General features: G+C 40.4%; 1 protein-coding gene across 3 annotated transcripts in view; it reads right to left on the reverse strand.

The window, feature by feature from the left end:
- Positions 1 to 18518, reverse strand: part of LOC106587094 (leucine zipper protein 2) — a 169790-nt gene that overhangs the window by 17724 nt on the left and 133548 nt on the right. For all 3 annotated transcript variants that reach the window (XM_014175055.2, XM_014175054.2, XM_045708600.1), the window contains 3 exons: positions 12424 to 12486; positions 4501 to 4575; positions 2773 to 2940 (listed from right to left, as the gene is read on the reverse strand). In XM_014175055.2, coding sequence (XP_014030530.1) covers positions 2773 to 2940; positions 4501 to 4575; positions 12424 to 12486 — 306 coding nt within the window. The remainder of the gene's footprint in view (positions 1 to 2772; positions 2941 to 4500; positions 4576 to 12423; positions 12487 to 18518) is intronic.

Here is an 18518-nt window from a genome sequence, read left to right on the forward strand (position 1 = left end):
CGGCAGTAAATTACTGCCCCAAGCATTCCACAGAATCCACATTCCACACATCATCTCCCATTACTTTGATGAAAATTGCATGCTATCACCACCACAAGACTTGGCTTCCTCCCTAGGCCTGTTAAATATGAAGAGACTTTCACCCTGATCTTGCTGATCCCGGCAACCTCTCACTAATGAATCTTTCACCGGCAGGGGATTGTGTCTGCAGCCGAATACTGGAGTCTTATCTAGTAATGGTTGTTTAGTGGAGCTTAAGGCCCATTATGTTAGGAACTCAAATACCAAGCATAATGTTGAGAGGGTAGCTGGTGCACACAAATATCCCAGATCTTAACCACTTTGGAATCCAAAGACAGCAAGAGGGCGTTAGCATAAGAGTGCTTGCATAAGCGTTATATTTTGTAAAGCTGTAGAGAAAATAATGGTAGGCTTTTAAACCTTTCTCATTTCAATGATGTAACATTATATTGTTTTCTGTGCAAAATAATTGCCTTTTGATCACAGACAATAATGGCCCTCGTCGGGCTAGACAGGCATACTAACAAACATCAGCATGTCCAACAGAATGTGTTTAGTAGCTATTCATTTCTATGAAATACCTAATAGATAACCAAATATGCAACGGAAACCGGGCCATGAAAGGGCTGATGGAATACATTTGATTACATTTGTAAGAGGCCCGGCTTGCCTTTAGCATATTGAGTCCTTTCGAGTTCTCCTCGCGGAAAAGGAGGAAACACTGCATGGCGAATCGACAAGCGAAATGTGGGGTGGTGTTACGGTTGTCAGTGGTCCCCATTTTTTGGCCATCTTTGACAGTGATTTATATTACACGTCGGCCCCTTCACATTGAACAGACAGTGACAACAGATGGGGAGGACTAGTCATCTTTACAGGGAGGAGAACCATCTTTGATTCACGCCGCAGACAGTATCCGTGGATATAGCAGCGGATGGCCAAAGTGACTGCGCAGGATGGAGTGCAGCTATGTGTATGCTAATCAAGTGAGAAGTAAAATCTTGATTTGCATAAGCAGATCAGATCCCTTGCTACCTATACATATGTTTTCCCTCTGTCGTCTTTCCTTTTGTCAGATCCGCTACCCTCCTTCACACCCGACCCGCAACCCCCGCTTGGAACATGAGATGAGGCCCAGCACAATTCACTCACATCGGCTGTAATGGAGTCATCTTCTGCCGTTGTGAACATTGACTATAGTTTATATAGGTAATGTTGTCAGTCTGCTGTAGAAGGATTGTTCTACTCAGTTATATCACCAGCTGGGTGTTCTGTGTGCAAGGAGTTTTGAATATTTGTTTTATTTCCTGGCCATTACATTTCTTGTTTTATGTGGTACTTCCGTATGGAGGGGTTATTGGAGCGTTCTCTGAAAGAGCTGTAAAGTCCTCTGGGTGGCACATAGCTAATGTCAAGGCTCTTAGCTTGACACCCAACACACGAGAGGCAGAATGACTTCTGACTGCGTCAGGGAGAAAAGCCTCTTAGAAACAGGATTGCTCACTAGGATCAGGGCCGATAAGAAACTACAACACAGCTGTGATTGACTTTGATATTCTGATTTTGATATGACTGCAGTAGTTGACTGATATAACCTGTGATTAGGTCCAACATGACTTTGAGCAGCGTATAAATAAAGTGAATGGGGTGTAGTTCAGAACAGATGAATGTGATGGAAGAATTGAGCTCAATTTCGGGTTTCATGTGAAAAAGGCCATACATCTTTTTATTTTTTTAAATCAGTGCCCTCAAAGGGTTCATCCTCTTTGCAACGCTGCTGACAAACTTTGCTACATAACCTTGGGCAGAGCAATGATTTATTTATTTATTTATTTATACTCTTTATAAGGTAAATCACTTTTCTATTTACTGTGGAAAGCTACTAATGATAAGCTACCAATGATCTAGAAACCTACTTCATTGCAATTCATATTTCTTTTTCGTATCATCCATTTTTGGGTGGGTGGAGGATGTTAGGCCTATATCTTGTGACAGTACTTACCCAACTAATCAGAGTGACAGCCAGGTGTCAGTATAACAAATCAGCTGTCAATCCTGTACGCTAGTTGCTAATAGCGCCCCTCAAAATAAATGCTTACTGCTCTTATCTATACATCACTCACAACATATCCACCTTTGAGTTATTGTGGCTAGTTGGTGTTTCACTGTGCACTCTATCATAGTGACCGTTTTTTTAATGAAAACTTGCATATAGAGGTTCCCCGGGTTAGTCCTCTATAGTTATAATCCTGTTTTCACTAGATAACTTTTCCCTTACCACTGTCACCCTTGGTTTGCTCTCAGGGGATTAAGTCCTTGGCCTTTTGTTAACTGCTGTATGAAGATGACTTTGAAAGACATTCAACAAAGAAAGTGTCACATTTAATTATAATTTTGATTGAAAACAAGTGCCAATCGCACACCCTTACAGTGAAAATAATTGGGTCTTATTTTCCTGGCAATAGAGTGTGAAGAGTAACATAAATTACACAAACGCCTGCTGTATTTAGACATGTTATTATTTTGAGCAACTTCTGCAATCCTATTTGCCCGACTATTGTCTTTAGTTGTAATTATGTTCGGAACGACTCCTCTCCAGGGAGTGACACTAGGGGCATTTGGTTGAGAAATCGGTACTTGGCTCTGTGATTGTCACCCCGAAAATCTAAATTGATAATCTGCTGTAAAGTTTATGCCCATTGCTGTTCCTCTTAACTGGCGGGAGTTGCATGGGGTCAGAATGTGCATTACCTTGGCGTGTGGCTGCTGAAAGGTGACTCTGGAACTGTTGACGAGTGAGGAGTATCTGAACAAGTGGGTGGGGGTGGCGGGGAACCTGTGGCTGCTGGTGGGCTGGTTGTGCAGAACAGCAGAGAAGCAGATGTGCACTGTGTCCTTCAGTGCCTTCAACTGAGACTCCTGTTCCAAGCAACAGAAGCAAACAGATATGAGTCTTTTGACCATCCATCCATGGTAACAGTAAATAACAATCACTGGGGCTTCCCTTTCTACATTCATCTGACAATTCCCTAAATTACACACCAATTATTGTATATCCACCCAGTGATAAAATGTAACCGTTATCAAATCAAATTGTATTGGTAACATGCGCCGAATACAACAGGTGTAGACTTTACCGTGAAATGCTTACTTATGAGCCCATTCCCAAAAATTCAGTTAAAGTAAGACAAATATTGGCTAAATAAAAAAAGGAAAAAGTAACAATAAAATAACAATAACGAGGCTATATACAAGGAGTATCAGTACTGAGTCAATGTGCAGGGGTACGAGGTAGCTGAGGTAATTGAGGTAATACAGTGTGTATATGTAGGTAGGCGTAAAAGTGACTAGACAAACAGGATATATAATAAACAGAGTAGCAGCAGTGTATGTGAAGACTGTGAAAGTGTGTCTATGTGCGAGTGTGTGGCTTCAATATGCATGTGTGTTAGCCTATGTAGTGTGTGTTGGAGTGTCAGTGTAGTATGTGTGAGTTTGTGAGTAGAGTCTAGTGAGTGTGCATAGAGCCAGTGCAAGAGAGTCAAGGCAATAATAAAGGGGGTCAATAGAAAAACAGTCCGGGTAGCCATTTGATTAACTGATCAGCAGTCTTATGACTTGGGAGTAGAAGCTGTTCAGGAGCCTTTTGGTCACCAGCCATTCCACAATTATGCATTCATCCCTACACCTACTGTAGAATAGCACAATGAAGATCCTTCTCCGAAGCATCCATAAATATAAATAGAGCCGAGAAAACTGTAGGGCATAAGGATACTCTCACGCCATCCATTTATTCATTTAGTAACTCAGGAGTAAAAAGCACCTCTCGGGCCTCCCGAGCAGCGCAGTGGTCTAATGCACTGCATCACAGTGCTAGCTGTGCCACTAGAGATTCTGGGTTCAAGTCCAGGCTCTGTCGCAGCCAGGCGCGCGCTGGGAGACCCATGGGGCGGCATACAATTGGTTCTGTGTCGTCCAGGTCGAGGGAGGGTTTGTCCGGCAGGGATGTCCTTGTCCCATCGCGCACTAACGACTCCTGTGGCGTTCCGGCGCAGTGCACGCTGACTCGGTCGCCAGAAGTGTACGGTGTTTCCTCTGACACATTGGTGCGGCTGGCTTCCGGGTTAAGCGGGCATTGTGTCAAGAAGCAGTGCGGCTTGGCTGGGTTGTGTTTCGGAGGGCGCACGGCTCTCGACCTTCGCCTCTCCCGAGTCTGTACGAGAGTTGCAGCAACGAGACAAGACTGTAACTACCAATTTGGATATCACAAAACTGTGGAGAAAAAGGTGTAAAAAAATAAAAATGCGCCTCTCAAAATAGTTTGCCATCGCAAAGCACTTCAATAGGTCAGACCGAGAACATTACCCCCGAGAAGAAACGAAGAGGAGAAACACAATGCAAACAAGAAACGACAAAATATCAAAGTGAAAGACTAAAAAGTGATGGATTACGATGAAGTAAAAGTTTAATGACATCCACCTTGTCCAGTGCGGCCTTTTCCAACTCTTCTTTGGCAAGGGTTAACTTGTGCTCCAGATCCATTAGCTGCTGTCCCTGTGGAAAGACAAGATACTTGAGCTGAAACAATTGAACTGTTGTACTCTTGCAAACACAGCAATTTCCTAACCTACCATGTCTTGACTACTGAATATATATTATGCGGTCACTTCAGTCAGAGGCGCTTACTAAGGCTAAGTGTAAGACTTGCTCTGCGTGGGTCTTCACTTTTGGCTGAAATCTAAGTGATTGTGTTCTTCTCAAAGGCATTACCCCAAAAGCCTACATTAAAAACATAACAGAATCAAGAAGATTTGATTGCACATGGCTCAATTGCAGTACATACCAAACTGTTTGAGCAATAAGGTGAATTGGGATAATGAGTGGTACTTTAATCGACTGATATATCACAAAACTACCTTTTTACAAACCATGAAAAAGGCAGAGTATTTATGCAATTGCAAGTTCCAGTATTCCAACAGTTAGAGTCCAACAGACGGAAGATGTAGCCTACAGTCTGGCTTTTAGGAATACCAATACCCTTCCGCTTTTAACTAAATATAAAACATATCCACAACTTATCCCTGTATGATGTGGTAACTGTAAGCCAAGCTATAGACTGCTAGACACTTTATCCTCAAAAGCAGCTCAATGTGTAAGCCAGTATATTTCACGGCTCAAACTTTAGGGTTACATACTATAGGAGGATAAGGGGGAGTAAAGGGATCAACCTGGATTTATTCAAGACCGTCTCGACTAAAACAAGATGGCTCTTCACCAACGGTTTGATCTTATCAATGAAAGAAATGGCACCGGTAAAACAATCAAGCGTGCTCGAGAGCAGGATGAGGTCAACTCTATCTCAACTCAATTAAAATTCAACCCATAAATTGGACATTTCAAAAAGGCTTGTTTTTATTCGCCCTATGAACAAATGTAATCTGATTCATTATGTGAATTGACTGAGTTCAAATGAATTGACTCCCGATTCTAGAAGGACTCATTACAATATTGAGGAACTCATCAGGGAGGGAGGACATGCTTAATAGGAGGGGATTTACAGAGAGGGTGTGTAAAACGGCCCGGGTGATGGACTTCACATTGTGAAAGTTTATGGTGCGCTTTTTACAGGGCTCTCCGAATGATATACTGTACAGGCATACGTTCGCAAATTACAAGGTCAACGTCTTCTGGCATGAACAGTGTCAAGACCCATGGAAAAAGCTCAGGTCTAAATGTTTGTCCATGAATATGTGTAGGAGACTATATGTGGGGGTGTCAGTTCACGTAAGACCTATGGCTATTATGGCGATGTGTAGTGTATTCTGGCTTGTTGCTTGGTGTACATAACATACATGCTACATCAGACTACAATCGAAAATGTACTAACATATGTCCAGGGACGGGGTAAAGATTTTTTCATAGGGGTGCAGGATTTTTTAAAAGCCTACATAGATATCATGCTTATCATTTCAGAGATTTGGGAGGCTACTTATTACTCAACGTTTAGGGACCAGGGAGAAAATCTTAGAACAGGGGAATGAATATTCCCATGCTAATGGGCATCAGTTTAACTGCTTTTAAGGAAATGAAGGCTGTGAAAACTATCCAACGTGTTTCTGATAAGATTGCAGTTCGTCTTGGATGCATAATGTTATGTGATGTATCTTCCCCTCAGGAGACTGAAAGATTTGGCATGGGACCCCACATCCTCAAAAAGTTCTACAGCTGCACCACCGCACAGCAAGCGGTACCGGAGCGCCAAGTCTAGGTCCAAAAGGCTCCGAATCTACCCCCAAGCCATAAGACTGCTGAATAATTAATCAAATGGCCACCCGGACTATTTGCATTGACCCCCCCTTTGTTTTTACACTGCTGCTACTCACTGTTTATAATCTTTACCCCTACCTACATGTAAAAATTAACTCAATTACCTCGACTAACCTGTAACCAGGCACATTGACTCGGTAACGGTACCCCCTGTATATAGACTCGTTATTGTTATTTTATTGTTTGACTTTTTTTTACTTCAGTTTATTTCGTAAATATTTTCTTAACTCTATTTTCTTAAAACTGCATTGTTGGTTAAGGGCTTGTAAGTAAGCATTTCCCAGTAAGGTCTACACCTGTTGTATTTGATTTGATTAAATATTTCTCCACTCCTGTTCCCAAGACAAAATTTACATTTGCAAGAAATACTTAATTTTGCACAAGTTCATTTTATATTTGGCTACATGTGAGAGGTTGGCCTACAGTAATTGTACAGTTCAGTTACTATTCCATTTAACCCACCCTTTTTGGTTTCAAGTTGAACCCTTTTGGATTCCATGTAGAACTCTCTGTGGAAAAGGTTCTACATGGAAACCAAAAGAGTTCTACCTGGAACCAAACATTTTTTTTTAAAGGTTTCTCCTATGGGGATAGCCAAAGAACCCTTTAAGGTTCCAGATAACACCTTTTTTTCTAAGAGTGTGTAACCTTTCTGAGTTGTCTAGTGTCTGAATGTATCCTGTAGTTTCCTGCTCTTGCCTAGATCATACAAGGATGCTTACACCTGATTTCATGTTTCAACTGTCATTGGCATTGTAAAGGCGCTTTGAACTGTCATAGTGGCTGGTTTTCATTTGAATAGGAATGCACCTGTGTTGTGTTGATTATGTGACAAGGTTGGTTTACATCCTCCTTTGTAGTACATTTATATGTTGGGTGTTGCATTAGCAACATTGTGTAAAAGTGAAATACTCAAATTCAGAGTGCTGCTGAGATCACCCAATTGATCCGATCAAAAAGAAGAAGTAGTCCTATTTTTATTTGTCTTCACATGGTAAAAAAAGAGGAAGTACACTCACAGAGACGTATAAGAAACACATACGCATTCCTCATTGTCTGTTTTTGTTAGTCAAAATCTCAACTCATCTCAAACTTTTTAGTGCAAGATGCAAACGTACAAAGGTGGACATCTTCGCTGTTTTTTTGACAGGCAAGCATCTCTGTTGTCCAGCATCCGTCAACTGAAAAACTATTGGCTAAATACATTTTGGTATAACATAAAATCTCTATGTGGCTGTACTATTGTCAAGTTGTTTCCAGGTGTCAGTGAGCGAGCAAGGACATTAACTGTTGTGCCATTGAAGGCATCACTGAGATGTAGCAAGTCAGTCTTTTGAATGAGGCATTGCAGTTTTGTTTTGTTGTTGCAGTGGGCTGCTTGCAGAGCACAGTCATGGACAGAACTGTAATTCAGAACGAACCGTTTGCACAGAAACCAAGGAATCAATTTACTCCGCTGAGGTATTTCTACATTATGAGAAGTGAGACTATCACACAAAGCCATTTGTAGCTGTCCGACTGTATTTGAGAGGGAAACCAAAGTAATAAACTTTCCGAAGCAGTTCTTTAATCACAGGTATAAAGGCTTGTATATAATTTCCCCATATCAAATGACGATTGAAAAGGCAGAGGTATTCATTGCTCCCTACACTAAATTGCCCTGAAGAAGATAGAGGAGAAAGTGGATACTGAAGTGCTTACAAATGATTCAAAGCGGTCCTTTTCAAGGTAATTGGACAGAAAATATAGAGGAATTCTAAAGCTCTCATTTCAAATGGACATTCTTATTATTATCAAACGTCGCTGGTCAATATTCAGCCGGGGAAGAAATGGGGTTCTAAACACATCACCACAAACATACATGAGAGGCTGGTAATGGTTCTTTCAGCAATGGTATGTAGCCTACAGTTAAATAACAAGTGGGGTTATTGTAATGCTGTAAACATATCAGTTGTAGATGCAATGAAGGCTGTTTTCTTTTTACGTGGGCTATACAGACACAATTTGAAAATGTCAATATACATTACCAGTCTAAAGTTTTAGAACACCAACTCATTCATGGGTTTTTCTTTATTTTACACATTGTAGAATAATAGTGAAGACATCGAAACTATGAATTAACACATATGAAATAATGCACTGTAGTAACCAAAAAAAAGTGTTAAACAAATCAAAATATATTTTAGATTTGAGATTCTTCAAATAGCTACCTTTCGCCTTGATGACAGCTTTGCACACTCTTGGCATTCTCTCAACCAGCTTCATGGAATGCATTTCAATTAACAGGTGTGCCTTCTTAAAAGTTAATTTGTGGAATTTCGTTCCCTCTTAATGCGTTTGAGCCAAACAGTTGTGTTGGGACAAGGTAGAGGGGTACACAGAAGAGTGCCCTATTTGGTAAAAGACCAAGTCCATGTTATGGCAAGAACAGATCAAATAAGCAAAGAGAAACAACATTACTTTAAGACATGAAGTTCAGTTAATTGGGAAAAATGCTAAAACTTTGAAAGTTACTTCAAGTGCAGTCGCAAAAACTATCAAGAGCTATGGTGAAACTGGCTCTCATGAGGACCACCGCAGAAATGGAAGACCCAGTTCATTATAGTTACCAGAAATTGCAGCCCAAATAAATGCTTCACAAAGTTCAAGTAACAGACACATCTCACCATCAACTGTTCAGAGGAGACTGTGTGAATTAGGCCTCCTGGACAATTTGCTGCAAAGAAATCACTGTTAAAGGACACCAATAATAAGAAGAGACTTGCTTGGGCCAAGAAACACGACCTAAAGTACGTTCTGGGAACTTTCACAGAACCAATTTTGGTTTGTTGGGAAGGCTCTCCCATTGAAACCTGTCACGCCCTGATCTGTTTCTCCTGTCCTTGTGATTGTCTCCATCCCCTCCAGGTGTGGCTTATTTTCCCCAGTGTATTTATCCCTGTGTTTCCTGTCTCTCTGGGCCAGTTTGTCTTTTATGTTCAAGTCAACCAGCGTGGTTTTCCCCGTGCTCCTGCTTTTCTATTATCTTTTACAAGTCCTCCCGGTTTTGACCTTTGCCTGTTTTTCTGGACTCCATTCCTGCCTGCCCTGACTTCGAGCCTGCCTGCCATTCTGTACCTCTGGAACTCTGAACTGGTTTTGACCTTTTGCCTGTCCATGACCATTCTCTTGCTTACCCCTTTTGGATTGTTAATAAACATCTTGGACTCTAACCATCTGCCTCCTGTGTCTGCATCTGGGTCTCGCCTTGTACCCTTACAGAAACCCTACAGGTATCATCAAATTAAAATTGTGTATCCTGAAGAAGCCAGGTTTTTTCCTACCTGGATATACTGTAACTTATTTTAATGCCTGTAATGGCTAGATACATGTGCACAATCTTCTAATCCTGGCAGGGAAGCCATGACCTTATAGCTCTCTATAATACACTCAGTGGTGGCATGTAGAATATTCTCCCTTTTGTGACTTCTTTAATATGCACAATTCAACATGTATACAGTTGGAATTTTACATACACCTTAGCCAAATACATTTAAACTCAGTTTTTCACAATTCCTGATATTTTAATCCTAGTAAAAATTCCCTGTCTTTGTTAAAAAATTACTTGTGTCATGCAGAAAGTAGATGTCCGAACTGACTTGCCAAAACTCTAGTTTTTTAACAAGAAATTTGTGGAGTGGTTTAAAAACGAGTATTAATGACTCCAACCTAAGTGTATGTAAACTTCCGACAACTGTTTGTTGATAGTATGACCATCTGCAGAGCATCTACAGATGGAAAATCCAGACTATCCAAATAAAGTGTGTCCCGTTCTTGTAACATCAGGTGAATGTTTTTTGCACCCAAACGAAACATTGTAGAATCATCCACACAACTGGACAGTTTTTGTATTTTGGGAACATATCTTTTGTGATGTCCCCACAATGTTCTCACCAGACTGTTCCCACAACCTAATGAAACGTTCTGGGAACCTTTAAAGAGCTGATTAAATGTCTTATAGGAACGTTCTTGCAACATCAGGCAAACGTTTTATGCAAACATTCTATAAACATCACCACGAATGGACAGTTTTTGTGTTATGAGAACATTTGCCACGACCTAATGAATGTTCTGGGAACTTTCACTGAAGCAATTTTGGTTTGCTGGAAAAACATTACTGGTAAATTGTGTTATTACATTACTTGGAAACCTAATAAATGTTACTCTCTGAATGTTTTTTTAGATGTTGTCATCCTAATGTTAGATAAAACCCCAACTAGAACTTAATGGGAATCTTAGCTAATGCTCTGGGAATGTTCCCGGTTTGTTGGGTTACTCTTGGAAGCAAACCATGAAAATGAGCCACACAATTGGAATGGTGTCTTCTCATCAGTCAGAATAAAATGCTATCATATATGAATCATGTGAAGTATTAGCAATAAAGTATTTTTAGATTTCCACATAAAAATGGCCAACATTTGTATCTTTGATTTTATGAGGTGGAAAATAATGGTTGGTCATGTTTGTTGAGAAGAAATAGAGGTTTATATGTTATATTTACTGCAAAAATCGATGCAGTTATATAACAGTCACATCCAGTAGCTTATTGGTGAAGTCATCCATACCTACATTGATTGATTATGACCTATAGCTGACCTCAGCATCACCACTGCAAAGCTGAAAAAACAAAGTCAGTGTTTACCTCTTACTTTCCGTTGAAGTGAATACATTTGGTCAGGTCTTACACATCACTGCCAGTTCCGATTGCTCACTGTGCCTCATTTGACTAAACAGGAACTGAAAACTGGAATTAAATCAAATTAGCCTCTTTTGCCTACTATATCACCTGCGTTTAATCTTCTAAAACCCATTTCTTTAGGGTGTAGAGTTGAAGAATTCAGGGAGCTTGAAAAATAAGGTTGTTCTGGATGAGCACCCCTGAGAGATTTGGTGACAACAATTTACAACCTGTGACACGATCCGCAAAAAAAGTCCATGCATCCTTGAGATTGAAATTGAACGGTCGAGAGACACAACTGGACAATATATTCAGACAATTTTCTATAGGAAGCATTAAACTCAGTGGGGAGGATTGAGCCCTTTTCTAGCCACTGTCATTATTCCATCTGACAGAGCTTAAAAAATGACAGGTCTGAGGGATCAAATCTTGCATTTGTGAAATGGTATTAGGAGGCACTGTGGCAGAAATGTCAACTGACATTTCCCGACCCAGCCCTCCAAACAAGAACCGAAAGGTCAGCCTATGTCTCCGTATATATGCCAATGATTATTACATGAATTCTTAGATACAAAAAATACAACACTTAAAAAGGTCAATTCTTCCAATTAGAATGGGATTATAATGTGTAGTTGTGTGTAACCATATAGTTTACTTTATGTGATAGACCTGTGGATTTTATTCACTGCTGGGGGTTACATTTTATTGTAGTTGGTTTATCATACCAGAGCTTGCAGTCTTGTCCAGGTCTCCCTTATCTCAATAGGTCTTAATGGATTGCTTAAGGATTCAATTATATATTTAACACCATATATTGATTTATGCATAATACTTTCAAGGAATTTGTGGTAATGCAGCATAGATCTGACTTCACTTTCAACAATATCTCAGAAAAGGTTTGACATTGGATAATGTACTTATCAGTAACGGTTGTTGTATCTATAACCTCCTTCATGCTGCAAGTGTGGAAACAGATGCAACACATGACAAATTAGACGTCTTTTTGGAAAGGGGCTTGTTCACTTTGGGATGTGACAACAGTGTAAATAATGTGTGGCATGTCAATGACCATAGGAGTTGACAAGACAGCATGCTATCTGTCCAAAGCTGTACATAATCATGAAACCAAAGGAAACCTTCCAGGGTGGTAATAGAATAATGCAGGTTGCACTGACTACAGTATAAGAGGGGAAAGCAATGGTGCAAAAGCCTGTGAGCCCTCTGTGTACTGGCCATCCCTTCCAATGGGGACTTACTAATTAAGCCCGGATAGGATCATCTTTTCAAGGTGGACTGGAGCACCTGTTTACTCCTGGTTTGGAACCATAATAAAGCATCCCCCTTCACTTTGCGCTTACCTTGAAAATTAAATCCTTTTTCCCGTACCGCAGCTCTTTCAGTTGAGCCTGGATTTTTTTGGACTGCAAGGAGAAGATAAGAAAATAAGTGTTAGCTTATTCAAATAGTGAAATTGGTTTTAGATCATGTAGCAGGATTTTGCCGGCTGCAGCAGAGCACTCCTTTGTGCGTGTTCTTTGGGCAAAGCTCCAGCTCAAAGGAGGGACCTACAGAGAGCAAGAAAATGTAAAATCTCCCATTCAGTGAACTGCAAAGCCCACACAATGATTCAGTCCTGCACTGGCTACTTGCCCACTGTCTAAAGCCCTATTCTCACTCCCACTCCACTCCACTCCACACAACCACTACCACACATACAGCTCCCTGGTAGCACCCCTCCCCTCTCGTCTCGATGGCCACACACACACTCACACATACAGACACAAACACACAGAGCTCAGACAGTCTGCAAAATGCATGGCTTTCCCTGGCCTCCGATCATAACTGCAGCACACGTGTGCACAAACACACAGTGCCCAGCTCTCCCTGACATTACTATGGTTACACATCAGTAAGCTCATGGAAGCACATGGGGGTTGGCTCCCTGATGCAGAAGATACAGTCAGTCCTCTCAGTCCTCTTGGAACCTTTGCACCAATGAGAGTTTAACAGCTGTTTACATCCCCCCGGGGAAGTAACTTCTTTAAACAAAAGGTGGATAACGTGAAAGTTAGAAATGCCTATTTTAAAAGAATACATTAAAAAAAGCCCAAGTTTAAAAAGAATACATAAAAAAGTGAGAGTGAAATGAGGTTAGGGACAGATCAACATTTACTAGGGGGAGGTGTGGTCCAAAATAGGGGAGAGTTGTCAAACTTTTCTTTTTGCTTTACGGAGTGTTGTGTGTTTTTTGGGGGTTCAGGGGGGAGGGTAGTGTGTTTTTTCCCAGCTTTACTTTGCTCTTCTGCTCGTATTTTCCCTATAAACAATGGCTTGACTTACTTTCGATATTACCCTAATAAAGTTTAGAAACATTTGTGAAGGTTTGGTATGGTGTGGCTATCATTAAGCTTAAGCTACTGCAGGCCTATGATATGAAGGCAGTGGGCCCCAGCGCCCCAACTGACTCCGACAGATTAACTGTTTCAGGACTATCAGAGTTACTCCTATAATCTAACAATATAATGCTTGCCTTTTTACAAAATATTTGGATATAAAATGTACAAATTACCCTCCATCTATAGGTCTATATCTGTATAGTAGCCATCTGACGTAAAGAAATGCATGTCGGTGTCGTAGCATGCCACCGGCATATCTCTATCTCTCCGGGGATAGGCTTAAGCTTCTCTTCCTTTATATAGGCTGTATACAGTACCAGTCAAAAGTTTGGACACACATACTCATTCAAATGTTTTTCTTTATTTTTACTATTTTCTACATTGTAGAATAAGAGTGAAGACATCAACATTCTGAAAAAACACATGGAATCATGGAGTAACTAAAAAAGTGTTAAATAAATAATAGATGTTAGATTCTTCAAATTAGCCACCCTTTGTCTTGATGACAGCTTTGCACACTCTTGGCATTCTCTCAACCAGCTTCATTTGGAATGTTTTTCCAACAGTCTTGAAGGAGTTCCCACATATGCTGAGCACTTGTTGGCTGCTTTTCCTTCACTCTGCGGTCCAACTCATCCCAAACCATCTCAATTGGGTTGAGGTCAGGTGATTGTGGAGGCCAGGTCATCTGAGGCAGCACTCCATCACTCTCCATCTTGGTCAAATAGCCCTTACACAGCCTGGAGGTGTGTTTGGTCATTGTCCTGTTGAAAAACAAATGATTGTCCCACAAAGCGCAAATCAGAAGTGATAGTGTATCAAGGCACAGGGTGGCTACTTTGAAGAATCTTTGAAAAATTAAAGGAAAGCCGCACACTAGGAGTTCAGATGCAATCATTTAATAACCTAATGTCCAACGTTTCAACAGACAAGCTGTCTTCATCAGGGTATAATGACAAACACTGCGGGGTGACTAGTTTATATACACTGCGTGCACAATTATTAGGCAAGTGAGTATTCTGATCTTATCATTGTTTCTATTCACATTTTCGAACTCCAAACCATATAAACTTCAATGCTTATTGGATTTAATCATTTTCAGGTGATATGTATTTGTGTAATGAGGGAGGCTGTGGCGAAAGTGAATAACACCTTATATCAAGGTGTGCATAATTATTAGGCAGCCTCATTACCTCAAGTAAAATGGGCCAAAAAAGACATTTAACTGACACTGAAAAGCCAAAAATGTAAAATGCCTTTCAGACGGATGCGACACTCTTTAAATAGCTAAACTATTGAGGTGTGACCATCGGACATTCAAACGTTTTGTTGCGAATAGTCAACTGGGGCGCAAAAAACACATGGGGAAAAAAAGGCGCAAATGAACTGCAAAAGACTTGAGAAGAATTAAACGTCAAACTACCAGGAACCCATTATCCTCCAGTGCCACCGTATTCCAGAACTGTAACCTACCTGGAGTGTTCAGAAGTACAAGGTGTCAAGTGCTCAGAGACATGGCCAAGGTCAAGAAGACTGAAACAAGACCACCACTGAATAAGATTCACAAGTTGAAGCGTCAAGATTGGGCAAAGAAATACCTGAAGACAGATTTTTCAAAGGTTTTATGGACAGATGAAATGAAAGTGACTCTTGATGGACCAAATGGATGGGCCCGTGGCTGGATCAGTAATGGACACAGGGCACCACTTTGAGTCAGGTGCCAGCAAGGTGAAGGAGGGGTACTGGTATGGGCTGCTATCATTGAGGATGAGGTAGTTGGACCTTTTCGGGTTGAAGATGGACTGAAACTCAACTCCCAAACCTACTGCCAGTTTCTGGAAGATTCTTTCGTCAAACAGTGGTACAAGAAGAAGTCCTCAGCATTCTAGAAGGCCATGATCTTTATGCAGGACAATGCTCCATCACATGCGTCCAAGTACTCCACTGCTTGGCTAGCCAGCAAGGGCCTCAAAGATGCCTGAATAATGACCTGGCCCCCTTCCTCACCTGACTTAAATCCTATTGAGAACTTGTGGGCCCTTCTCAAACGTGAGATTTACAGTGATGGAAGACAATACACCTTTTTGAACAGCATTTGGGAGGCTGTGGTTGCTGCTTCAGTGAAAATTGATCGTAAACAGATCAAGAAACTGACAGTCTCCATGAATGGAAGGCTCATGGCAGTTATTGAAAATAAGGGTGGCTATATTGGTCACTGAATATTTTTGAAAGGCCAAAAGTGTTATATAATTGTAATTTTGTGTTACTTATCTGTTACACTTACTCTAAAAATTGAGAATAAACAAGTGAGTGGAGAGAAATTATTTTTGTAATTTAGTTGCCTAATAATTCTGCACACTAATAGTTGCCTAATAATTGTGCACACTTATATATTTCCCTGAGAAAGACAAAACTCACTTTTCCTTTGTTAAACATTCAGGTTTGAGGTTCAATAACATTTTGGATTGACTGAGAGCATTGTGTTTGTTCAACAATAAAATTAATCCCGAGGAATACAATTTGCCTAATAATTGTGCACGCAGTGTAGTGTCAAAGGACACACACAGGTGTCTGTAATCATGGCCGGGTGTGGCCTGATATCATTGGATAATTCTCATATATTAAAATAGCATACAAAAAAACATAAATGGATAGCATATGATCATAGATACAATTTGGCTACATAGGCCTACAAACATATACAATAGCAAAATCACAAAATCACAAGAATGGCTTCAGATCAAAGTCTACGTTGAGACCGAAGGGAGCAAGGGTCTTTAAATTACAGATCCAGGCAGCCTCTCGTTTTAACAATAAATTATCAAGGTCACCCCCTCTCCTCGGGAGGGTGACATGTTCGATACCAATATAACATAGGGACGGAATCGAGTGGTTCTCTTCCAAAAAGTGGGCCGCAACTGGGTAAGTCGAGTTTTTGCACCTAATGGTGCAACGATGCGCCGAGATTTTTGTACTTTTATTTCGCCCTTTGTTTTACCCAACATAATTTTTACTTTGAAGAATCTAAAATCTATTTTGATTTTTTTCACACTTTTTTGGTTCATACATGATTCCATATGTGTTATTTATTCCAAGTCACTTTTGTGCATATACTGTATGCATTCTTTTAACTGACAAATAAAATCAATCACTCAATCAATCCAAACTGTACAGCGGCCAGTTGATGAATGGAAAAACACATTGGTTACAAAACATTAGTTTTGTGCCCAAAATCGGTATGCTTTGTTTATTGGTTGTGTGGTGCGTTGGCACAGAAACCTGTTGGTGGAAAATTTGTTTCCTATATTTTATATAATTATAAATATGGCATCAAAATATTGAAAATCTGATTTCCCCTTAGCTGATCATTCTCTGCAGCCGGTTCTGGTCATACTGTAATGAAACAGGCAGGGAGAGTGAGCTTGTCTGTGGTGGTCGGCAAACCTTCAACCTTCTGGCCAGTAGCCCTCCGTAGCATCGACTGTGCCACAAAATCATGTGCCACAAAAAGTGGCAAACTCGATATCCCCCTTTATGAACACAGGGTCGCTACAGCTACTGTTATTTGTGGTCATAAACATTATTTTGAGTTTATTCTATGAGGGGGGAGGGTGTTACATTTATTTGACAGTACAAGGAGAGGGTAGTGTGAAAAGATTTTTCACTGTGGTGAGGGGGCTGCATCTTCAAGTTTGTTTCGACTTGAATAAACTGGGCACTGAGTGTCACAAGTGAGTGCCCCCCCCCCCAAAAGTGGAATTGTTATCAAAAGAAATGGGTTCTCACATTTTCCTAGTGGTAAAAAGAACAGAAAATAATATGTATCTTTTTCATTGAGCACTGTTGAAATGGTAACCCAAGCACAGTTAACTTGTCACTGGTCTTAGATGTTATATCACTTGCGTGATCGTTATTAACAACCAATGTTGTTAATCCATTTTGGAACATGTCGAAGTGCATGAGCTCACTCAACCCATGGCAACAAAACAGCTATATGGTTTATGAGTACTATAAAACTAATTCTGAGTTTCTTTATCTTATTATCCCTATTCCCATAGTAGTTGGGACATCCCAAGACAGCCATGTCACATCCATTTAACACGCATATATCCTAAAATCTCCCATAAAATATGGAGGTTAAATAAATATCTGAGCAACTTTCAAACAACTCCATTCTGGCAAGCTCTATTTTCTATCACAGGTTGATGTTTATTGTCATGAATCTTCCCCTGGAGGCAGAACTGAGCGATTTCTGCTAGACCCACCTGCCAGCTGCAAAGTCAAAATTGGCTATATCGTAAAAATTCATGAAAACAAAAATGTAAGGTTAGGGTTAGGCATTAGGGTTAGCAGTGTGGTTAAGATTAGGGTTAGGTTTAGATTGTATGACTTTGTGGCTGTGCCAGCCAGTGACCACTATGCAGGGCTGTCTCCAGGACAACATTCATGGCAATAAATGCCCACCAGCATTTTCTATCAGGGTTCATTAAACTTGTTTAGGTGCGAGCTGATCATAAAGTGAAATGTGCCTGAAACGAATGAATTTGGATCAAGAAAGTGGAGTGGAGCAATAAGTGTGGAGCAATAAGTGGAGCAATATTAACTGGTGCATTTTGTTATCCTAACAAAATACTCAAGCCTTGGCTCACTAACTGCTGTATTCAAATCTAAAGTCAAGGTTGGATTCACTTGCTTTGAGAGGGACAAGTAAGCTATGAATGGGTCATGCCAATATGCAGATGAGGAAAGCATGACCATTATGGGTAAACAATGAGAGAATCAGAAGCACTTTTATTCGCCAAGTACATTTACACATACACAGAATTTGCCTTGGTGAGAAGGTGCTGCCGGCCATAGACAATTTACAAACAGAATAAAGACAACTTAGACATCATACAGAATATAGAATATCGGAACAGTAACCATAAAACTCTGGAGTATAGGCTGATTAGTGGGAATGTACAATTTACAGAGGGGATATATCTACAGTACATTCAGAAAGTATTCAGACCCCTTGACATTTTCCACATTTTGTTACGTTACAGCCTTTTTCTAAA

Source organism: Salmo salar, chromosome ssa26 (assembly GCF_905237065.1).
Source record: "Salmo salar chromosome ssa26, Ssal_v3.1, whole genome shotgun sequence".
Taxonomy (NCBI): Eukaryota; Metazoa; Chordata; class Actinopteri; order Salmoniformes; family Salmonidae; genus Salmo; species Salmo salar.